We start from the raw sequence: 25,021 nt of genomic DNA, 5'->3' as shown, positions 1-25,021 counted from the left end.
AGTTTAGAAGTAAACTGATATTGTAGCAGGAGAGAGAGAACCCGTGTGCACTGGCTGAATCTCAACCCTGGACAGAACTAAGTTGATTTTACAAGGACCTGACTAATATTTGAGAAAGGAAGAAATTATTACAAATTCTTAAATATACTCTCCTTAAAATTTCTGTAACAGTCTGGAAGACCTTCAACTAATGATAAGGTTAAAATGGAAATATCCTTTGAAGAGATAACATCTATTCATACTAAGTTGCTAATAACTATAGTCCTTTCTTGAAGGTTTTGGAAAGAAGTGGAGAGAGGGGTCAAGAGCAGAGGAAACACTAGCATAAGGGGAGGCCTGTGCGATAGCAACAAAACCACTTTTACGGCTTGGTTACCTTGTCTCAAGGCTAGCTCCTCATCCAGTACCCAGAGAACTAACTACAGCGGCTGTGATGAGGACTGAACTTTAAGGCTTTCACACCACTCGTTCAATTTGTTAGTACGTATACAAAACTCACTTTGAATCTCTGCAAAGCAGAGGTGAAGGTCAGGACTGTACTCCTGGAAACAGAGTTGGAGCGCCCCCTTCGTTTTCCTGCCTGAAATTGCTCTTTTTGGCCTCTTGTCCTTACCCATGAGAAATTCAGGCAAACACTTTTACAAGACCCGAATCTGATCTTCAAAATGAGATGATTTGCCATAGAATTGGAGAACACAATAAAAATTTGATTTCCCTGGGCCCTCTAGGCTTCCAGCAAGCTCCAGTAAAAGAGGATCCCTAAGTTACCGTTCAGGCTCAGTGGTGCTGCTGGGTCCTTCCCTCTCGGGCCTCCTCCTTCTGGCTCTGTTTTTCACTCACTTCAGAGGGGAGTGAGGGGCTTGGCTGCCTTTTGCATTGCTTCCCACTCTTAACTCTCCCTGAGACCAGGTGAGCGTCACAGACTGTACTTTGGCTTCGCTATTGTCCTCAGTAACACTCTGATGTGCCAGGAAATAAACCCACCTATATTTATTTGTTTATTTTTTCATCAAGAATTTGTATCCTCCCTATTTCCAATAGGATTCCAGATAGATAGAACTATTTACTTCCCCCAATAGATGTCAAAAAGACAGGCTAATTTTGATGTATTGGGGCAGAAACAAAGAAATGAAATAGGTCAAAAACACATAGGTGTACTTCACTTCCTGACTTCAGGTGCTGTAAGTGTCAGAAATATTTACTTCCAAAATATCTCTTCTATTCATGCCTTCCCTTCATCTCTTTCCTGAGTGAAAACCCACTTCCCACTCCAACAACAGAAGGCAAATTGCCACCTTCTTTCTACCTCCAAAGTGACTGTCTAAGAACTTGGAATTAGCATGCAGATTCGGGGCAGAGAGGGCCTTTGGAAGTGGCCAGTTTTTACCCATGTGCACCAAGAGCCAGTCTGCAGAGAGAGGGAAGGAAGAAACAAGTGTACATAAGGAGAAAGCGCGAGATCTTGGGGACAGAGACTACACTTGGCTTTGAGAGCTCCTGACACCCGGTTTGAGCCTCTCCTGGCTGTGAAACACAGGTTGCGCTTCCAGTAAATGCTTTCTTCCTGTCTATGCTAGCCGGAGAGGACTTCTGTTGCTTGCAACTGAAAGATCCCCAAAGAACGCATTGATTCATTAGAGGAAAGGATGGGAGCTAAGCAGAAAGTTGCCACACATGTGTTCATGGAAGTAGCAGAAATAATTTAATTTACTTGGATAAAGGCACTTGAGTGTTCAAAAGTAAATGCATAGGAAGCTTTGCTCCTTGGGGAACTCATTTCATGCAGTTATGACTGTTTTAGTGTTTTCTGTTTTAAGAAAAATTTCCCTGTGAAAAAGGAGGACAGCATATTGCATGTTTGCATATATAAGGATGCTTCAAAAAATTCATGGAAAGATTTGCATTACCTTTTAATTCCTTTTTTTCCATGAACTTTTTGAAGTACCCTGGTATGTATCTGTGTGTGTGTGTGTGTGTGTGTGTGTGTGTGTGTGTGTGTGTGTGTGTGTGTGTGTGTGTGTGTGTGTGTATAAAACATCTTGCCTGTAATGCTATGCTTATAATCACACAAGTGCGGTCCGTGAATCACAAGGGCTGGAAAACACTGCTCTAGAATAGTTACTATAGCAACATTTGCTTTTATAAATTTTTAATGCAGGAAACCTTGACCAAGATTAACACTGTTAATGACACTGGAGGAGATATTATCACTTCCTAGAAAACAGTAATGGATCACTTTTGACTATATAAGATTTGAAATATTCATAATGATGAACAAATATCAACTAATGAATCTCTTTGATCAAGCTGTGGCTTCATTTTAATCTTTAAATGCCAACATGATTTATTTTATATTTGGTATTTTTTCTCTACATAATTACTTGGCTGTTAAAGCACATTTAATCTGGGGTTTCATAAAGAAATACTAGTAAAGAGGATAAAGACACAATATTTGGAAAAGACAACAGATTTAGAGTAAGTAAATAGAATCTGAGAGAAAATGATGTTTACGTTGTTAGACTCCTATGTGATTACTGTGTGTTTCCCTGGTTTTGCTTTATCTTTGTTAACATTATAATTAAAAACATGTTTAGGTAAGCAAAGGTTTCCTCCTTTCCAATTGGTCTGCTTTTCTGTCAGAAGCACTCATTGCTGGCACAGTAAGGTAACTGCCATATCATAAGTCATCAACTTGGATACCCTTGTGCAGAATGTAGATGTTTAACTCCCACCCACTCACAGAAAAACACTGGGGGTTCTGGTAATGATGGCAAACATCATTTGATTGGATTTTCACTATGACTTCTTTCCAGAACAAAGCTGAAGCTGAATTTTTTAACAAGAAAATAACTCCAGAGTTAAAGTAGAAACTTCAAGTACTCATGATATTAATTGTAGGCGGGTATTTAAGACAGTATTGAACAAGGCAAAATGTAAATTGTGCATATGCTATGATTATAACTTTAAAAAATTACATATTTGGTAAATAATTTTGGTAAAGGAATGTAAAAATTTAAAATTTTATTTATTAGAGGGATGGGTTTATGAGCACTTTCAACTTAAAAAAAAACGTCCATTAAAGTTAGTGCAATGTTGTTTGTACAGCAGTATCTATTTAAAGAGATAGATTTGGGCAAAAGAGTACTCACTGTCAAGCTTTTTAACCACCCTATGTCACTTAAAATAATATAAAGATATTTTATTTCTGAAACCTAAGGGTTTGGGAATTAATATTTGGGTATAAAATATTTCTGAGGAAGAATTTTGGAAATGAATGGCTCACATCCAGACAATTAGGGATGAATCCAGGACAGGGCATTCTTGAAATAGCTCACATCCAGAGATTCCCTACCAATGTCCCAGGTTCTCAGCTGGCTAAAAAAGATTTTTCTAATTCAAACAGTTTCCAGCAGATTCCAGAAGATTGGTAATGACTAACTAGAGTGTTTTCTTGAACATTCTGATGCAGTGTCTGGGCTCAGCAGGAAAACACTGGTATCAATTAGTGGTGTCTGCCATGAGCAAAGGAGGAAGGAAAGACAAGATGCAAACATATTTTTCCTTGCCCTATTTTAGATCACTGTGTCCATTTTAAATGGGCTGCTTTCTGGAACAATCAAGAGCAGGGGGAGATGACCTTAGGCTCATTTTTTCCCGTCCCTTATCAAGTAAGCTGGGTACTGAACTAATTGTTTTAATAGATATGGTTCCTATTTTTTAGGAGCTTAAACCTAAGATATTAAAGTATTCAATCAACAAATATTAAAATACACATATACATCAAATATGCATTAAACAACAAATTCCAAAGATACACGAAAAATAAAAAATGCATTTATAGCAAAAGTAAATACTTAGGTACTGCTTATTGGTAAGGTCAAATTATGCTGGTCATTTCACTACTGGAATGTAGTGAGTAGTTGCTACTGAATGTCATCCAGTGGACAGGACAGCCACCTCTCTGCAACAAAGAATGTCAGTAGGGCAGAGGTTCAGAAATCCCTCTCTAATTGTTTCATGCTAACATCTCTTTGAGAGGTAGTGTAATATGATATGGAAAAGACAGGCTGCAAGTCAACAGACCTAGATCTACCATTCACTTTAATGTATGACCTTGAGTTTCCCCACCTGAGCCTCAGTTTTCCCATTTATAAACAGATGAAAATATTAGACTGTAGTCTTTTCACCCCTAATGCTCTGTCATTGTACTAAGTACATTTGGGGTTGGGGAGACAGCCTTCTTTGAAAACCATACGTTCACTGCCATCTGACTAATCCTCGCAGGGTCCTTCTATCTGATTCCTACTTGGTCACGCCGCTAGGAATGGGAGGATGCCAAACCTAAGCTGGGACAATTAGATTCTTTCTTCTGAGAATTAGAAATTAGAACTGGCTGGGCACTTCAGCAAAGATGGGACAACCATGCACAATAAAAGGTCGGAGAAAACTTGTCTACAGAGACAAATGGAGCGGATATGCAGAAATGAGCCTCACGAGAGACCAGAGACCCCAGAGGAACAGTGGGTATGACCTCAGTGCTTGATGCAAACCAAGTTTCTGATCCAGTACTTCATCCACTCACGAGAACCTCCTGCACTCCATGTACTACTTTGGGTGCTATGGGTACACTTGTGAACAAAAGGCACAAAGTCCCTGATCACAGATTATTCTACTGGAGAAGAGAAACAATAAATAGATAATTACATAATAGAACATCAGAGCATGAGAAGGTCTAAGAAGAAACATAAATCTGGGCAAGAGGATCGAGAGAGAGAGATGGTAAGGGAAGGCTCCTCTGAGCAAGTGACATTTCAGCAAAGACTGAATGAAGTGAGCAAACCACCCCAAACATTTCTGGGAGGAGCTTTCCAGGCAGAGGACACAGCAGCTGCAGAGCTCCTTTGATGGGACTGTGCTGAGCATGTGAAGCGCAGCTTGTTCATACTCTGCTCTGTATTCCAAGTCCTGCCATTCTTCTGAGGGATGTCACTGTGTCCTTCCATTACAGTGCATCTCCAGTTTCCAGATCTCCTTTGGTTGAATGTTCTTCATCTCCACTCTATTTCATTTTAGCAACTCACTACCTTGAGCCTTGCTTGACCTTTTCTGAACTTCTAAACTCTGTCACTTTGACCTCAATCTCCTAGCTGTTAGTGCTCCCTTTCCTTTCTCTATACCCATTTCTCTTCCTGAAGACCCCTACTTCCTTAAGTCCTCCCTTTCCTCTCAATCTATCAGGCTAATCAGTAATTGATTACCATCCTTTTCCAATTTAGATTCTTTCAAACACAGGCAGTGTAGTGGTTAGAGCATGGTCTTTGAGGCCCGACTGCCTGGTTTAAAATTCTAGCCTACCATTAACTATGTGTGCTTCAATTTTCTGAGGACATCATAATAGCAACCTCTGCCATTGCCATTATAAGGATTAAATGACCTAGAGCACACACAGTGCTTAGAAAAGTGACAGGCCACAAAATAAGCATTTGATATATGTTATCATGATAACTATCATGCTATTATTGTGATGATTCATCTGCTCTCCCAGCGACAATTTGAACCTCCTTGACTCAAGTTTTTCTTCTTTTGAAGCTTCTCGGGAAATCACAATCTCTGGCTCAATCTCATCATCTATTTTTTTCTGTTCTTATTCCTCAGCAGCTGAGGTCTCCTGAAAAATGAACTACTTCACCATGCAGGTTGGCACTGCTATAAACTGAGAGCTTTCCAGATGCTTGGTCTACCACCTAGCATGACAATCCCTTTACATGCTTCTGGTTGTTTTTCTCACTAATTCCCCCCATTTGCTATTCTACGCCTTCATTTTTTCCAGATTCCCAAGCTTATGACCCTTTCACCCTTGCTTGACAGTTCGTATATGAACTACCTAAACAAACTAAAATGTATTTATATTCTCAGCCTCTTTTCTTCGAACTCATATGAAGAGGTCTATCTTCTGTCTTAGACTAGTTACCTACTAATGTTCTAGATAACTTTCCCTTCTCTTTCACTTGGGGATCTAATTCTACCAATTATTTCTTCTCTTCCTCATTAATTTCAGGTCCTAAACATGCTGAAATCTCCCCAGTCTTAACAAAACAAGACAACAAAACAAAACAAAATAACACCACTTTGAACTCGGAATCCCCCTCTATCTGTTGTCCTATCTCCTTTCTCTACGGCTAAATTTCTTGACCTTGCCAAATGTCCTCTGGGGCAAAATTGACCCTGGTGGAGAACTACTGAATAGAGGCTATGAGGTGATATAAAATAGAACAAAGACTACATAACTAAATGCAGTGGAAGTTCTAGAAAGAGGAACCTACAGTGGTTCTGGTCTCTTTCAACCGTTCACTGCATTTTTCTTGCCAAACTCTCTTCCCAAACCCAATTCCTAGGTAGACAGCAAGCATAGCTGGTCTGTACATTTCACGCTTCACTCACTCCTCAGCTCGCTGCCATCTGACTTCTGTCCCTCATTCCCCTGAAACTACTCTGGCAATGTCTTTCTTCCTAATGGCCAAATCCAAAGGACATTTCCTGTCTTATGCTACTGGAATTCTCGGCTGCACATTTACACTATTGATCTTGACTTTTGCCTTGAAAGTCTTTCTTTGGTTTCTGAAATGCCACCTTCTTTTGGTTCTCCTCTCACTTCTCATCCTGTATTTTCTTTAACTCCTTTGCTAGCATCTTTTCCCTTTAAATCTTAGTATTCTCCAGGCAGAGTCCCTCCTCAGTCTCCTGCTACTGCCACTCTTTCCTTAGTGGTTTAATTTTTCCGAGTGTTGGTCGCTGTTCGGTCCTAGCCCAGACCCCAGTCGCAGGCTCCAGTTGCAGGCTCCAGAAGGTATTGCCTGCATTTTCCTGAGCACTTTCTTCTGCATTCTAGCAGCAGCACAAATTCACCAAGTCTATTCTTATCTTCCCGCAATTCTTTCTCTTGTCTCTTTGGCTATGAGCTCCTTAAGGACATTGACCTTTTCTATTTTCTCTTTCAGTGATCTGAACATAGCACAGTGCCTAGCACTTAGTAACTGGGGTTCAGTAACTGTCTTTTGAACTAAGGAATGAACGTGCTTGTCTCTTTTCCCTAGTATTGGCAGTGGATTCTCCTACTCATTCTAAAATAGAACTCTTTTTGCTATCCCCAAATTTCCACTTTTCTAGTCTCAGTTAAAGACATCACTATCTTCCCAATTGCTTACCCTCACCTCTCAGGAGTCACCCACGATCTTTCCTTCCCCTCATCCTCCATATCCAATCCATTAGTGAGTTCTGTTAGCCCTGCTTCAAGCCATCTTCTGAATTTCACTATTTGTCACCACCTCTAGCACAACCACCTTGTCAGGCCACCATCATACCTTACCTGTCCAACTGCCACAATCTCCTAACTGGTTTTTCTGTTTCTGCTATTTCCCCCTTACATTTCAGAAGGATTTCTCTAAACATTCATCAGATTATCTCAGTCTGCTGCATAAAACACTCCATGGCTTCCTTACACGGGGAATAGAATCTAAATTCTTTACCAGGGCACAGCACTACTAGGCCCCTTTCAATCTCTCCAACCCCATCTCCAAATCCAAACCCATTCCCCACCCTCAAAGCTCTTACATGCTCCAGCAACAGCCCTTTTTGCTATTTCTCCACCAAGCTTCTATTCTGGCTCAGGTTCTTTATACTGTCTGCACCCTCTGACTGAAATGCTCTCCTCCCAGAGCCTCGTGTGGCTGGCTCCTTCTCAACCTTCAAATCTCTGCTCAAATGCTACTTCCTTCCAAGGAATCATTCTATAGGAATAGCTCCTCCACAGGCATTTTAACCCCCTACCTTGTTTTATTTTCCTAGACCATTTATTATTATCTAAATTTATATTTGATAATTTTCAAATTAACTTTCTGTGCTGCTATGATAGAAGCTTCATGAAGACAGGTTTTTTCTTTCTTTCCTGTCTACTGTTACATCTACATTGTGTAGAGGAGTAACTCAGCAAATATTTGCTGGAATAATTCAATCCCTGTGTCCAAAGGCATATCTTTACTGATTGGTAAAGGTCACTGGGTCTGTGGGGTGGCATTTCACTGTGTGAAGACAACTTTCTTAAATGAGAACTTACACCGACCTCTAAAATCCACACACTTGTTAGCTACTGACCAGAACAACCTCTATGACCAAACTTTAGTTAGGCTCCTCTGAGCCATCTTGTTGACTAGGTTTCGTCCCTGGCCTAGTCCTTGGCCTCTGAGCCCAGTTTTAGCAAGAATCCTCCTGAGCCGGTTTAGTGAGAATCCCCCCATTTTTGATATCTAACCAAGTTCAAGTAATTTTCCATCCAAAGCCTCCCTCACCTTCACCTTGCGCACTGGCTATAAATCCCAGCTGCCCTGGCTGTATCTGGATTTGAGTTCAGTCTCTATCCCCTATTGCAATACTCTTGAACCCTACTGGAATAGTCTTGAATAAAGTCTTTTTTGTCACTTTTAACAAGTATCTGGTACAATTTCTCTTTAACGTTAAATACCAAATATTTACCTACTGGGCTTGTATAAATCCACCTAACAAATTTTCATTGCTCTCTAAAGAAGTTTCATATGTTCTCTGCATTGGGAAGGGTCAAAGAAAGGTTTTTATTGTCTTTGTGATTGAAGAATATGGTTTCTCCAGCATGTAGGGGAAAGTCAGAAAGAATAAAGGGTACATGATGTTTTTTAAAATCATCTCTATAGTGGCTATTACTTATTCAATTTGTCACATTTATTTTCAGTTGTTCCCATGGTGACATTTTAATGAATAATACAAAAACAATGCTCAATTCAAAAACGACATATCAAACCTCCTAAACAAAAACATGTTCAGTATATAAAAAAATAGTTCCCTCTCTGCCACATAACTAATATAATTCACATGCAGTCAGTCCACTCCTGACTCTGCTGCTGACTTGAGATTATATGATTATACCTGCAACATCAAACTCGATTTCCAGTGTGACCTTGCTTGTAATTGAAGAATCTCGAAGGAGCTGATTGGCTTCCTCAAAGGTGCTGTCTTCAGTTGGAATTCCATTAATGGCCATCACTCTGTCTCCAATCTGTAGCACCCCACATCTAATTTAGAACCACATGTTAGAGGTTGTAGGTAGAGTAAATCATCAAGTTGAGCTTGCCAAATCTACCTTGTTTGATTCCTGCAAAATAGCTTATCCATTCCGTCCTGTTTGTTCAATGCTGTGGCATCATACTAGGTCAACTGCAATGTCTTGCACTTTTGCATTTCATGGTTACAATTGTGAGCAAGGGAATCCTGACATATCCCAGACAAGCAATTAATAATTCATAACCATGATACTTTTAGCATCTGATCTAAACCAATAAATAGAAATGATGAATTTACATTTCCCCATAGCAGAGAAATCATTAAAGTTTGAATTTCAGATTTTGTTTGGATTTTCTCCTTTTTAATTAATATAGCTGCTGGTCCCTTGATGGACAAAATCTGCTAGATGAAGGCATCCGTGCTCATTATTCTTCTCAAGAACATAAAAGTTTATTGTCAGAACAGAGAGTTCATTACACCTTGCATTTCCTGCATTGAGCACTGTTCCATAATTTATTAGCCATTCAAAGATAGCCAGCACCAGAAATGCGAGCAGAAAATGATGCTGTGAGAAAAAGCGTCTCACCTCTCTGCTGGGCTGTCAGCTTCAATATAGGAAATCAGAGGTGGAGAAGAGAGGGTCTCTGTGGCAAAGACACTGCCCTGCAATTGGATCCCAAATCCTGTGACAGGATCTGCTGTTAGCACGACCTCCGTGGTTTCTGTGTGAACAACCTGCCCAGCCAATCCCACTGTGCTAGAGGCTAAAGAAACTAGAGGAAAAAACACAAAAAGAATGACGTTAGGTTGGAGCAAGCACCAGGAATACCAGCATTTCCAAAATAGATCATGTTTCTGAACAAAAGCTCATTGGCAATGGTAGGAGGTTAAATTTTGGTCTTCTAGCAAAAAATGTAGCCAGAGTTGAACAAATAAATGAATCTCCCAATATCTGTCACATTTCAGTCATAACACCAGTGTGGCCCCTTTATACTGGCCCCTTTATGCCCCCACCCACTCCTCAAACCAGGGACCACTGTGGAGGCTGTAGGAAGATGATGGCCTTGGGGTCAGGGTATGTGGGTTCCAGCCCTGGCACCACCACTAAGCACCAGCTGGAGAACCTTGGGGTACATCATTTCATATCTGTGTGTGTCTATATCCTGTATAGGAGAAGGGGAGTTGGGCTAGCTGGTCTAATGTTTTTTCAACCTTAGCCATCTGTGTCTGAGCTTTACTGACTTTTTACAATCAATCTGAACTTCAGCTTTAAAAAAACAATTAATCTAAGTCTGGCCCCTAGAGTGGTGAAGCTGTGCTGTTCCTCTACCTTAATCTAGCATTGGGTTGGCACACTGGAGTCATTTAAACTCTGTGAATTCCTCCTACCCCCAAATTTGGTCTCATTTTTGCTCTTTACTGTGGGGTCCCCAGCCTACCTTGTCTCCTTTCATTCATTTCTCCGATACTCATCTCAGCTTCCAGGCCCACACCTCTGTCTTATTTCCATCCCAAACCCAGGTCATGAAAGGGCCACTCTGGTCCTGGAAGCCTTTCTCTCAGCCCTGCCCACAGGATCCGGCCACCTGTGCTGTCTGTGAGAAACCCCCGTAGGGTCCTCTGCTGGACTGTCACTTCCTTCAAAATAGGTCTTCTGGCTCCCTTACTTTAACTGAAATCTGATGACACCATAGACCTCAAAACCCTCTCCAAGCACAAACCTTTTTCTTTCACTCCCCCCACTTCCTAGATGCAGCTTTTACCTCAACCTGCTCCTACTTAAAATTCCATACACTGAACTTATTTCTGCTCTGTCTCATCTTCAAAACCATAGTTTTCTACTTTTTCAAAATCCCTTCCCGTTTCCTTGCTGACTTCTGGACTTGGCTCTTTGTCTGCTCCTCTAACCTGTAGCTTTCCCTCATCCTCAGCATCTTTGACATCATGGTGGCCCCCTTCCAATGTGCTGGCCTTACGTTCTTCAGCTCTCAATGCCAGTTACTAGCAATTCCAACTGACTTCAGCTGTCTGCCAGCATAGCCCCGTGCTGACCCCATCTTCCTTCAAAATGGATAGATCTCCAAGATCTCAGTATCTGAATGCCCCTCACTGATCACATACCCCTTATCAGCCTTCTTTCCCAGTCCCTACGATCTAACTTTCTCCTCCTTATGACTTCTAGTCCCATTTCCTCTTGTCTCTTAGTCTAGTGGTATTCAAACTACTTTTAGCAACAGATTTTTTTCCCCCTTCAAATGAAAGCATACAAAGGATGCCTTTGTATCCCAGAAAAAAACAGCTACTGTCGTTGAGGTAGGAATGGGAGATCCCAGAGGCCTCCCATAAAAAGCTGGGCAATGGAGTTGGAAAGCCATCACCTTCACCCACTGCCTTCTGCTGCTAAAATCATTGCCCTCCATGTTCCACCTGGACCTCTGGTGACCATCTCAATGATGCATCTGCTAGCATCAGAGATTTTTTTTTTTGCTGGCTGGTACAGGGATTGAACCCTGGACCTGGGTGTTAGCAGCAACACACTCTTAACCAGCTGAGCCAGCTTAGTATCAGGGATTCTTAAACCTCATGTGATTTGCTATGTCTAATACTTCATATTCTGAAAATGCCTGGTCTACTCCACTGCCGTTACTAAGTTGCTGAAGGATGCTAGAGAGTCACTGCCAATCCACATCACTCTCTATTAAGCCCTGGGATCCTCTGTTGTGTAATATTTTGGCACCTTATTTGATTCCTCACAGGATTGGTTTCAAACTTCACTGTTCATTCCCTACAAGACTGAAAAGATCCAACCATTTGACAGAGTTCCTTGAACAACACTCACTCTTCTCAACCTCAATTTCTTGTATCATCTGTTCTCTCTTCTTTTTTCCCACTTCAGGACTATCCTTCCTTTCCATTTCAAGGATAACCCCCCCTTTCAGTGTTTGTGATTCTATCTCTTTCCACCCCTCCTATGACTTTGTGCCACAAAATGCTTCTCTTCTCTTGCTGCTTTTCCAAACTTTCCCATTCACTCCCCAGCTTTCTCACTTGTCTGTAGATTTGTACTGATTGTTTCACCAATGACTTCCTGGTTGCCCAAATCAATGGCCTCATTGGCTCTAATGACTCTGCAGCAACTGACTTAGGGACAGTCCCTTTCTTTCAGAAATTGCTCCCTAGGGTTGGATGAAGCTTTGCTCTTAAGTTTCTTACTTTTTCAGCCCCTGCCAGTTCCTTTGTCTCTTTGTGTACTTGAAACACAGAGTCGCCCCATGGTTCTGCGCTCAGTCTTCTGGTCTCCTTTCCCTCACACACTTCCAGCATGCCTGTAATATGACCTCTGCATGTATCTTCTCAAATCTATTCTCCTGTCTCTCTCAAGTTCCAGTGACGAATTTCCTCACCAACAGATATCCCATCCACAAACATGTCTCATTGACTCCTCAGACTCAACATTTTCAAAATTGAGTTAAGCATCTTCCCTTTCTCATGGTCACTACAATTTCTGTGAATGGGACCATCATGTTTACAGTCCTCCAGGCCAGAAATCTCAAAGCAGTCTTTGACTCATCACTCCCCATTGTTTCATATTCAATCAATTGTGAAGTCCCTTCAGGATGACCCCTGAAATATATCTAGCATAAATGCTCTTTTCCCTTTTACTTTCAATATCTTAATTCAGGCTTTCGTTACTTTTTATTTCAATTATTCTAATATACATATTTCTGGGTCCTCTCATGCTTGATGCTTTCTACATATTATTGCCAGATGAACTTTTCCTTCATGATAAGACTCAACTTATCTACTTCCTTAGAGGGCCTCGTTGTGCTAGTACAGAATATTGTACAGACTTCTAACCAGTTTCCCTGTTGTCCTATGTTAACAGCCTCCAACTTGCTGTTAGAGTGGCCTTTCTAATATGCAAAGGTCATTCCCCAGTTTAGAATTTTTCAGTGGCTCCCTATTTCCTATAGTACATGCTTTCCCATTCTAGCTGAGCACACAGACCCTTCACAAGTTCGTGGTCTCCTGCACTTCCAGTCTCAAGCTCCTCTATGCTCCTTCCAGCTGCCATTCGTCCAAGGCCTTCTTGTGTATCTTTTGGTCTTGGTATATACTGTGTTCACTCTTCCCCTGGGTTTTAATGTCCCTTTCCCTACTCTATCCAGGTAGCAGTAGGTACTCACTTTTCTACATTTCCACATTTCTAATACATGGTCCTATTTCAGCATGTATCAGGTTTTTATTTGCCTGCCTATCTCTCCATTTGACCCTGAGTTCTTGAAAGGTTGGGGCCAGATCTTTTAATCTCTGAAATCCTAGTGCCTGCAACTAGGATTCAATAAATGCTGAATAAGTGAGGAGTGAACCAAGTTTGGTGATATCATCTACATTTTCTTTTTTGGAATCAGCACTTCATGGAGATGCCGCTCAGTTACCATAAGGAACTAGCAGTCATTCTTTAGGACCCCTATTTTTCTACCATGTTAAGTCATTGTAGTTGACAGAGTAGGGCAGGGTGAGGAGTAAGGAAATACCTACTTTTCTTTCAGAAGCTCCATCATTGTGTAAATGGAAACAGGACAGAGCAGGCATGAATCCTGAACATAATCTCAGCACACACCAGTGAGCAAGATTCAAACATAAGGTGTCAGGAATTTAGTCATTTCCATCTCACCTTGAATAGAAGTAGGCACACCTCAAGCACCATCACTGTTCTGTCTCAGCAGGATTAAGTTTTAAGTAGCCTGCAGTGAAGGGTGAGGGTAGCCTCCAACTCCGTGCTTTTTACAAGTGGTGGCCTACAATTCCAAGGTCTGACACGTGGGTTATCACATATTAATTCAGATCCCATTTTCTATTGTGGTTTTGTTGACGTCTAGTGTCCTTTGATTGCTCTCCAGATCACACTTTTTGCTATCAGTGGCACAAAACCAATAGAAGATACCATGTCCTGCCAGTAAGAATCTGGAGAATTGTGTTTCTTTGCAGTTATTTCTAATAGCAGTCAGGAGTGTAATGTCAGAGCGTCACCTGTTTGGCAGGTTGCTTACTTCCACTCATCTTCTAAGTGAAGCTTTTTGGATTTCAACAGGAATACTTTACTCTTTGTCAATCTTTCTATAAGTAATATTTTTTTTCCATTTGAGATCTCAATTTGGTGTAGATTTTTGGACTGCTCAATTGGAGTTAAAAACTGTATTTGAAACTTTAAGTCATTTCTGTACCATCTCCACTAAGAAAGAACCAATAAGAAACAGGTTAATTTAATAGTTATAGGTGGAATGAGATTAGATATATTGAAGACCTCCTCAAAGAAGAGACTTGCTATATTATTTGGATGTGAAGATGGTTGATAAATTTCATTCTCTAGGTTTTGAAAATAGAAATAAATACGAATTAAATTTATAAGCTCTTTCTGGAGGCAAGTTGAGGTGGTACAAATTATGAGAAAATTTAATTTAGGATTTAAAATAAATTTATGTATTATATGTTGGTTTTATAATTATATAAAGTCATAATTTATACCATAAATATAAGATTATATTAATTTAGGAATTTACAATTAACTCTGAAAGCTGTCTGACATTAGAATCTTTTCTTTAAAACAGTAAAATCTCATTTGAAATTGTATGTATTCATTACTCACACATCCTGAAGACTTGAAAACTATTAGCAGATGTGAAAAAGATTAATTGTAGATTTAAAGATGATGAGCCAAAAGAAAAACAACCAATATTACTTGGAGGAGAAATAGATGCGCTTGATTATCCTGCTTGATTATTTTGCTGGTCAACCAGCAAAAGAAAATAAAGGTGATCTATGAGTTATAACCCTGTAGATTAAAATTTTGTATGATGAATTCTCATTCCAGTAGCAGATACTCCTGCAAGGCATTTAATTGGCACTAGGCTGCAAGTTACTGGCTCTGATTTGAGGTGTGCCTTCCTCTACTCCAGGTGAAGATGGAAATGACTAAATTCTTGACATCTTATGTTTGAATCCTGATAGCTGGTGTATGCTGAGATTGTGTTCAGGATTCATGCCTGCTCTGTCCTGGTCCCATTCACACATAGAGGGAGGGCTCTGCTCAGAACTCCTCAGGTTTGCAGGGAATGACTTTTCGTTTTTGTCAATTCTTGTCTTTCCTAGTGTAAGGGAGGAAAAGAGGAGCCAAAGAGCTGTCTTTGCCTCCAAAAGTTAAAACATCTGCCAGATGTTTATTTAATTTAGAAGGCTATGAGGTTTACTGTCAGATATGAGAGGCACTTAAACAAGATAGAGAGCAAAGAGCCTCAAAGATTTATTAATATAATATGCTTTTATTATTTGGTCCTGTAATTTTTGACTTCTGTCTCACTAAAGTGCTCCACACTAGAGTCAACCTGCTGTGGACCCAACCCATTGTGTACCATGTGATCTAGTTCAGGAGAGCAGTAGAGTGGCTAATAGCTCCCTTCTCCAAACGGGGGCCGAGCGCAGCTCCTAAGCTGTCCCCTTTGAGGGCTCCTGGCATGGTCACTTAAAAAAGCTTACCATTTGCTGCCTTTATCTTCTGTTGTATATTCAGGGGTTGGCAGAAGGGATCAGAGAAGTTGTTAGGTTTTTTCATTCTCTTCCTTTCGGCTCTTTTCAATATCATCCTCCCTAGTAGTAAGTGACGATGACAAAAGGAGCAAAGACCATTTTGGGAATGTGTTCTAACTTCTACGCTTTGCTGCAATGTTGGCAGACTGGGAACAGGCAGAGTGTCTACACTGGCTCTGTGTACAGGAGCAGGAGGCAGAAAGCAGGGGGAACGGGCTAGATCCATTGCTCAGCCAGGCTGCCATGACAGGGGGAGGATGGGGTTCTGCAAGGAGCCTTCGCCTCTGTGGCCCAGGAAGTGGGGGGAAGCCTCGTGAGATTCCACAAGAGGGGATGTGCAGGCTCCCTCTATGACATCGCTCTGCATCCCTCCCAGGGCTTTGTGACACTCCTCAAAGCCCAGCACTTGCTGTACTCATCACTGTCTCTGTGAAACAAACATGGCACCTTCCTAGTTGAATTCTTGTAACATGTTGCTACAGACTCCCTGTATTTGCCCCTTTGGTCAGTGATGCAGAATGTTTTAATATTTATGTGAGGAGATTTCATTCTTTTCTGGCCATGTTCTTCCTTTGTGCTGGAAACACATGTGACAATTTTTTTCTGTTTTGTAAGCTCTGGCCTCAAATCATCACCAATACAGCAGAGAGTTTTTATTATTTTTGTGACTTTTGCCATGATTCACCATCCATACAAATGGCCTGGTTGCTATAGAAACAAGTGTTAGAATGGGGGCAGTAAATGGTGGCTCAGAATAAAGACATAAATAAAGTGGTGGAAATAAACCATGGTATAGTGAGAGTGGCAATAGAACTTTTATTATCATTTATTTGGGAAGACCTTTACATCTAATGTGACCATACCAAGCTTAAGCACTAAAAATATATATTAAAAAAAAAAAAAAAGAAATCCTTGGTTTTTTTTTTTTTTTTTGAATTTGTAATACTATCATGATTTTTTCAGGTCTTTTTGAAGTGGTAATAAAAGTTTATAACATTTTAGACTTTACTGTTTGATTAAAATATAAAACGCATAATCTCCTGAGACACATTTATAAACATTCTAGTATGTATATTGTCAGTGGTTCTCTAGGGGCTAATGTCTACAGCCAACATGAACAACCAGAAATTTCTTGAACCAGGTTTCTGTTTATATTTCTACTATATTGGAGAATAATGTGCTGATTCAAGAGAGAATTTACGAATTGGTTATAGATAACAGTGACGGTGTGGCCTCAGCTTTGTTTCTTACTACAGAATTCAAGATGTGTAAATATCAACCTGAGAGAGCCAAACTTATTATCATTTATTTGTGTTCACTAATGGCCCTAATCAACATAGCACTGCTTACCTAACACAAATAAATGGTTAGCCTTTGAAGTGGAAGTACAAACATGAACGAATTCCTTTTAATTGCTCTTCCCTACTGAAGGCCTGTTTCTTTCAGTAATAAATACTGCACAAAAGGCCATATACATAAAAAAAATTCATATACAAATATCTATAATCCCTGAAAGTATTATATGAAAGACTAAAGACCTATGTATTATGCCAAAGTGTAACTATTGTGAAGAATGCCTAAATTTGAGAGGAGTGTAAACAGATTTTCACACATGACAATTTAGATTCAGGCACATAATGGCTAACACAAAATATTCAAAATAGCTAACAATTAAATAATGCTTTTTATTTACCAGGTGTTGTTCTACCACATATGTGTGTGTGAATGTGTTTATACATACATAAATGTGATCTCATATAATCATAACAATTATCCACTGAACTAATTACTATAATTATTCCTATTTTTAGCCAAGGCAGACAGAGCTTAAGAAACTTGCTCAAAGTTCTACAGCTAGGAAGTAATAATGCTGGGATGAGAATGCAGGCAGCGTGGTTCCAGAGTCGAGGCTCATTATCCAGCTTATATATATTGCCTTCAACTAGTTTCTTCCAAGAGTAAATAATTTACTCTAGTGTCAGCTAAGAAAAATACGAGACCCTAGAAGCTCCTTGTTCTCATTTTGACTAACTCAATCTCCTTTCTATTTTTCTAGTTTAAATTTACTCTCATTTTCATATATTAAAGATGACAAATCTCCTTATACATGTAAGTCAAAATCATGTATATACCACAGTGCTGGCCCTACCTTTTGCAATAGTTTTCTTTGGAAGGAAACCTTCAGGTTTCTATAACATGAAGAAACTACTTCTAAGTGTGGGGGATGGTTGGTCTCCTGCACAGATGGTGACACTGGTGGGACTCAGGAAAGATCCTCCTGGGGAGATGAATATCTGGCAAACAAGCCAAAGAGCCAATAGGTCCATGTCAGCCTTGAAGTATCTGGGTTTGGTTTTATTAGGTAACTTAAATAAAGGTGTTCCTTATTTTTATTTCCATGGTAAGCACAAGAAGAGACCCATCTTCTTTAAGTTTCTTTACAGGAAATCACAATCATGACTACCAAAAGGGATACAGAACGAGAAATACACCTCTCTAGACTATGATGGATCTGGTTGGAAAGGCAGGTGTTCATTTCTCTAAAAGCTATGTGATTGTGATGAGAGATTATGATCTTTCTCAACAGAAAAGACAAATTTAGGGGTGATTTGTATTTCTTTCTTGTTAAGGCTTTTGGTCACCCTTTTTTTCTTCATACCTACAACTAGCTATCCCAAAGCAAGTAGCCAACCTCAACTTCCTAGTCTTGCCCAGTCTATAATCGTGCTTGGCTGTCCAGATCATATTTCCAAAGATCATAACTGAAATTCCTAGACTTTAGACTGTTGTTGTAAAGATGAGCCTCCTTCCAACTTTCCTAAGGCTAGAGTGGGCAATAAGAAATACAGGTTTGATCAGTGATTATCAGGAGGTAGGTTTCTGGGAAAAATATTGGAATCTTCGGGAATGAGACATGGTTTTAAAAGGAATATTCAAATTTACCAATGCTTTTTCTTTGGTGAGGGGGGGGTCATGAAATATAATTTAGTATGCAACTTACAAAAACATTAAATGAAGGCATGAGATTCTTATATTTATCAAAAGGGGATTTTAGTTTTCACAAAATTGCTTTAGAGTGAATTTGAAACTAAGAACAAGGGTTTCATGTCCAAAGCTACCTAGAATATGAAGGAATCTTAAAAAAAAAAAATCACATCTTTGGTTATGTCATGACATAAAAAGAACAAGAAAAAGAAAACACATAAAAAGTTGTAGGCAAAGGTAGTATTAACTAATTCAGTCTGAATGATAATTCAAGCGCAGTCATGATCATATAGACAACGGGTGTCATGTCAATGGCTGTTGGCACAGAGCTTTTAGCGACTTGGCATCTACCTGATTATTTAGGCACTGGAAAACACTCTTCTCCTAGAGCTCAGTATTTCGAAGACTCCAAGCTCCACACGTTTTCTCCAGGTCAAATGGCACTGGCTACCATTTCACTTACGTGAGCTTTTGAAGTCTTTCTTCTTCAGTCTCCTCCTCATCATGGTTCCACGTGGGCTAGTGGAGTAGAGGCTTCGAGGGAAAGTCCCCATGTTGAGGGAACTCAGGCTGTATGCACTCACGGAGGTAGGGGAGAAGGATGAAGACACCAAAGCTGCTGGAAGAGAGTGGAGACTTGGCACAGAGCATCCTCAGGTGGGCCATGAGCCTGCCGCACTTGCCAACCAGTCACAATCCAGAAAGACATACGAGACACAGCAATGGCTAGTAAGTACCCCCACCAGACAGAGACCAGGCCTCAGGAGCCCTGAGGCAGTGCTCGGGAATCCCAGAGTTACAAGAGCCTATACATGCTGAGGAATAGCGGGACCCTCAGAAGCACACAGGAACACAAAGATTTTATGAATTTTGCTTGAGACAAAAAAAACAAACAAACATGAAAACGAATTTCTCCCCGCTCAAGGCATCAGATACAAAATCTCATTTTCATAGATATTTTCTGACATGAATTTCATAAGTGATTCCATACACACAAAAGAAGATCCAAGAACATTGTACGCTACGTAATATTTTGAATTATTATTTCCTGCACCACACATAAAGCATTCTGCACATTTACATCCTTTCCTACCGACAAATGCACATTCTTTTTCTGGTGGAAATGAAAAAGACCTAGGAGATGTCAGAAATGATAAGTTGCTACTACAAAAAAAGCACACAACACCCATGAAGCCAAAGATGTAATGAATAAGAGGAGGAAGGAGTGAGAAGAATTTAGTTTAAATAAAAGACCAGGAGGAGAAAGGCTGGAACATTACGAGGGCTGTTTGGAGGAGGCGCTTTCGGGAATGTCAGGGCTGGCACTCTGCAATGGTCAGGGTGGTACGTGTTATAGTGATGGTTGGTGTGAAGGCTGCAGTGGTTGCTGGCCCAGGAATCCCAGGAAAGTTGCCTGTCGCTCCTCTGAATTTTCACTGCCATATGAAGTGATGATGAGAAACAAGAAAAACAAACAAACAAACAAACAAAGAACCAAAAAAGAGGAAAAAGTAACTGAATTGCACAAATAAAAAATGTAACAGAAATGAAAACTGCTTGCAAAGAAAAAAACAACCTACTTGGCTTTGTCCTTTTCTCAGTGGTCAGCAAAACAGCTGATTAACATCAGGGATAGAAACTTTTCATCTTCCAAAGAATAATGCATGTCTTTCCCTAGCCCATTTTTTCTCCTGTTAAGATGACTATTGAATCAATTTCTAATCTCCCCCTGTGCTTCGCAGCAGAGATTAAAAACATTTTTTTTAAAACTTAAAAGTCAGCCCCATAAAGATTTATGGCATACGATTAGTAATTAAAGATTTGCAAATCTTGGCCAGTTAGTAACGCTTGTTTTAAGAAAAAGAAGGGACAATAAATCACACTGGCTCATAATTTGAGTAGTTTACTAGTCACACATCACAATTTACTGCTCTAACATTTTAATTACACTACAATCCATCATTTAAACTTGATTTTGCTCAACAATAAACCACTCTAATCATCTATCAGTATCAGAATCTTATTTGTATCCTGACTACTGAGGAGAAGATAAAAGTCTCAATATATTTCATTACTTTTAAAAAAGTATACCTACGTTTAAAAGGAATAGTTAATTCTTAAAATACTTCACATGTTCTTGTATTTCCTGAAGATGCCATAAAATTTTAGTAAAGTTTATTTCAAAGTCTTGGCGTCCCCTTTATTTTTTTAAAAAACATTTATCATGGTTCCATTCGAATTTCAGCACTGTTAAGATTTGATATTCTACCCAGTATTCTGAAATATAAGTAATATAATGTTTGTTACTACGTCTGATATGAAATTTCTCATTTAACAATCTTAAGGAGTTAAAAATAATATATGAACTTATATCTCCTTCTACCCTCATGAGTCTAACGTTAGGCATCTTGTATGTGAATTATTTAATAGTATTTATTCATGTAGAAAGGTCCAACACTCTGTATGTCTTTAAAGGAGGGACATTTAGGTAAGAGCTCAAGTTATACCCTCCATGATATCAGCTTCACTGGCCACTTTCCATCTGTCTGGAATGAGACAGTACATGGAACAAAAGCACTCACACGGACAGACCACGGTGCCTGAGGCAGACCTGGGTTTCAGTTCTGCCTCCAGCCCTTACTCTCCATGTGACCTTGGCCAGCCACTCAGCCTCTCTAAGCCTCAGTTTCCTCATATGTCAACTGGAGATCATGGAAGCATCTACCACAGGGACTGCTATGGGAATTACGCATATAAGGTGCTTAGCATGGTGCTAGTTCACAGAATAAAAACAAATGAACTGTGAGTAATAATATTGATTCTGCCTAATTTCCTATCTACTTACCAACAATAAAGTATCTTTTAAAGGAAACAGATGCGTGTTTTACTCGACAAATTTCACTCACTGGGCACTTAAGTTCTAGAGAACTTCTCAGAAATTTGCAGAATGCTTTCGCAGCCACCATCATTTTGTAGCCCTAAGCCATCTGGCCCTTTCTTCGTACCCCGCTGCTGTTTCTGGTTAGGGTTCCCTCTCTTTCCTCACTATCCTAGTTCAAGCCACCATCTCCTTCATCTAGGTCACTGCAACACCTCCAGACTTGGCTTCCTGATTCACCTCCTGCATAACCACCTCCCACAACACAGCCAGAGTGATCTTTTAAGTACGTAAGTTAGATCATGACACTCCTGTTTAAATGGCTTACCCTTAAAGAGAATCAAATGTGGCCCCTACTTATCTCTTTAGCTTTATCTGTATCACTCTTCCCATTATTTGTGTTTTAGTCACACTGATCTTATGTCTTTTCTTAGAATAAGCCAGGCTCTTTCTTGCCCCAGGTCCTTCGCACCTGCTATTCTTCCCCCAGTTGTCTGTATGGCTGGCTCCTTTTCATCATTCAGGTCTTACTTACGTGCCACCTCCTCAGAGAACTTGTTGCTGATCTCCCTGGATGAAGTAGCTGCCCTCCCCCATGCCATCCTATTACCCTTTTATATTCTTCATACTACTTATTACCATGGGAAATGGCTCTATTTATTTAATATATTTTTAATTGTTTGTCTCTCCATACTGGAATTAATTCTATAAGAATAGGGATCTGCTTTGTCTATGTCGCTCACGAGATTTATACTAACAGTGCCTAGTACATAATGATTGATGAGTGAATGAATAAATAAATAAGTGCATGAATGAACAGGAATATCAGCCAGAGTGCCCATGTATACATTGCAGCAGCATTTTCCTTGAGTTAAAAGAGTGTTGAAGGGGAGGTCCCTAACGCATTTTCTTTCACTATCCTCATTCTACTTTGGGGTGTACGTAAAAACTTTTTAACAAGATGCAGTTATTGCTGGGTCTGGCTAATCTATCACCACAGGTACTGTATTGTGCTCTTTACAAAGTATTGTCTGCATTTCAAATGAAGTCAGGTAACAGTGAATAGAGTGAATAGACTTCAGAATTCTATACCCACCTTTTGACCCAGGTCTTTACTGAGTGCTTTGAAAATCACTGGGCATTTGTTAGGACTATCAAGCCCAATTAATAAATCTATAAGGAAGATATTATTGATCACCTATTGTGTGTCCAGCACTGTGCCAATTGTGGCGGCAGGTAAATGTAGGTTGTAATCTGTAACTTTACTTTGAACTATCACTGGGGACTAAATCTTCATACCTATGAAATAATTGAGACAAAAATGATATATTATAATGCACAAAATTGCATGCTATGAATAATGAATGTGAAAGGTGTTCAACAAATAATGTAGGCCAGAGAAAAGATCTACTGCTTATTTTGAAGGTACATTCCAAATCCATTCTGTTATATAGTGGTATACTTGATACTCATATATTAGGCAAGTGTTTCAGGAGTTCGATACTAAGATGTTATATTATTGGTATGCTCTTTCATTTTGCAAAGAGCATTCATAGACTTTCTCTCATTTAATAGTGCCAATAATAACAGCCTACTTTCTCAGAGTATGTATTATATACAAGGCACTGTGCTAAGTACTTTTCCACAGATTATCTCAGATAATGCTCATCATATTCCTATGAACAGGTATTATTATAACCCCCATTTTATAGATGAAGAAACTGAGGTATAAAAAACTTGGTCAACTTGCTTACGGTGCCAGGTGGTGGAGCCAGAATTAAAGCTCTGGAAGTCTGCTTCTAGGGTCTCTGCCCTCGGCCACCACACTACACTGCCTCTTCCTATGTGTGTTCCTAGGTCCCTTGTTGCAGAAAAGTAAGCAGCAAGTTTCAAATAGAATGTTCTCCATAACATTCCACGGTGACATCACTGCTGCAGTCGTGAGAGGTATATGGCACAGAAGGCACTTTCTTTGTTCTCCTCTCTAACTGTACCCTCTTGCCCTACCCCAAAGTCCTCGAGAGCAGACAACAGCTGCTCCAGTGGTAGCTGCTGGAGCTCACAAAATGGAAGGTCCTCCTGGCATTGAATGTATCAAACTTATAGCCTCTGGTCACATTTTCTTTCCCAAAGTCTGTTTCCTTCAACCATGATTATGTCTCCTAAAGACTCTCGGCAGGAATAATGTCTAACCTCATTGAAAACTCATTTTTGTCAGCTTCTTTAATGCTGCTATTTACCAGTGAAAGACACAGCTAATCTCTTATTCTACGTTGATATGTCCATTTCTACATTACCCTGAAAACACCATGGTGAATGCTTTGTTGCTAACAAAATTTGGGAAATGTTGTATCTCCATCCACCTATGGGATCAGAGACACACTGTTCAGGCATCAGAAATCTTGAAAAAATAACCAGAATTTTCGTGTGAAAAAAGGGTAAAACCACATAAAACTCCATTAATGCAAAAATAGAAATTTGATAATAGTACTCTTTTTTTTTTTTTTTTTTTGGCAGCTGGCTGATACAGGGATTGAACCCTGGACCTCGGTGTTATCTAACATGCAAGTTTGAAAATTGTAAACACAATAAAAAATTGTTTTTGTATTTTTTTCTCTCTTCACTGTGATTTTATTAAGTTTAGGAGCCAATATTTATTTACTCTTGGAAATGCAAGTCTGATTTTAATATAAAATGGAGGGGAAATGGCTATAGGTTAGATAAAGAAGATAGTGAACCACTTTCAGCCAAAGTCACAAGTGGAAGCTAGAATTAAACTATCAGCTTCCTATTCCCCACATGCAAATGCCACCAGGTTTTCCACACAGAAGAAAAAAATTTGGTCTTGGTCCATATATTTCAGTATATAAAGTAATCTGAAACTGTCTTGGCAGGTAAAAATATTTAATATTTCGTGAGTTGGAAACTATTTGAACTATTTATGATTTATATACAGGGCAAATAAAAGGAAAATAAATGACGTTGCTAAAGATAATATTTTAAAAGGCTTTGTTACACATTTCCGATTCACTGATACCAGAGTTTAGCAAACAAAATCCCACACTGACAGCACCACACAGCGTGCATTCTTACACCCACTGTGCTCCAGATCCAATGACGATTTCAGACTGATTTAGAAGAAATTAAAACAGTTTTAGAACTCTCTCCTCTCAGCCAGGGTGCCGGAAGGGCCCCGGGGCCAACTGATAGGGACGAATTGTGTGCTTTCCCACACTCCTTAGCATTTCTCTCCAAATGAGGCTGACTATCTTTTCCTAACTGCCTATGCTGTGCATTGCGCAACTCCAATATGTAAAATTAAAATCTGATAAGGGTAATGTTGTACTAGAGATTTTCATTAGCTCCAGGGCTGTCTAAGCTCCATTTAATTAAAAAGGTTGCAACCAGCTGACTCATTCAGTATGAAAACGATTTGGTCTCTCTCTCTCTCTCTCTCTCTCTTTTTTTTTTTTTGTTTCT

General features: G+C 39.7%; 1 protein-coding gene across 5 annotated transcripts in view; it reads right to left on the bottom strand.

Annotated features, from left to right (window-relative positions):
• GRIP1 (glutamate receptor interacting protein 1) overlaps positions 1 to 25,021 on the bottom strand; it is a 396,854-nt gene that overhangs the window by 79,099 nt on the left and 292,734 nt on the right. For 2 of the 5 annotated variants that reach the window (XM_063074591.1, XM_063074593.1), the window contains exons 10-12: positions 19,127 to 19,282; positions 9,677 to 9,863; positions 8,956 to 9,101 (exon numbers count right to left, since the gene is read on the bottom strand). In XM_063074591.1, coding sequence (XP_062930661.1) covers positions 8,956 to 9,101; positions 9,677 to 9,863; positions 19,127 to 19,282 — 489 coding nt within the window. Of the gene's footprint in view, positions 1 to 8,955; positions 9,102 to 9,676; positions 9,864 to 19,126; positions 19,283 to 19,943; positions 20,100 to 25,021 lie in introns of all 5 variants that reach the window. The other 3 variants (XM_063074590.1, XM_063074592.1, XM_063074588.1) reach the window with 2 other exon arrangements.

This window comes from Cynocephalus volans, chromosome 12 (assembly GCF_027409185.1).
Source record: "Cynocephalus volans isolate mCynVol1 chromosome 12, mCynVol1.pri, whole genome shotgun sequence".
NCBI classification, from domain to species: domain Eukaryota; kingdom Metazoa; phylum Chordata; class Mammalia; order Dermoptera; family Cynocephalidae; genus Cynocephalus; species Cynocephalus volans.
Note: the sequence above shows the minus strand (reverse complement) of the source record. Positions and strands in the feature narration are given on the sequence as shown.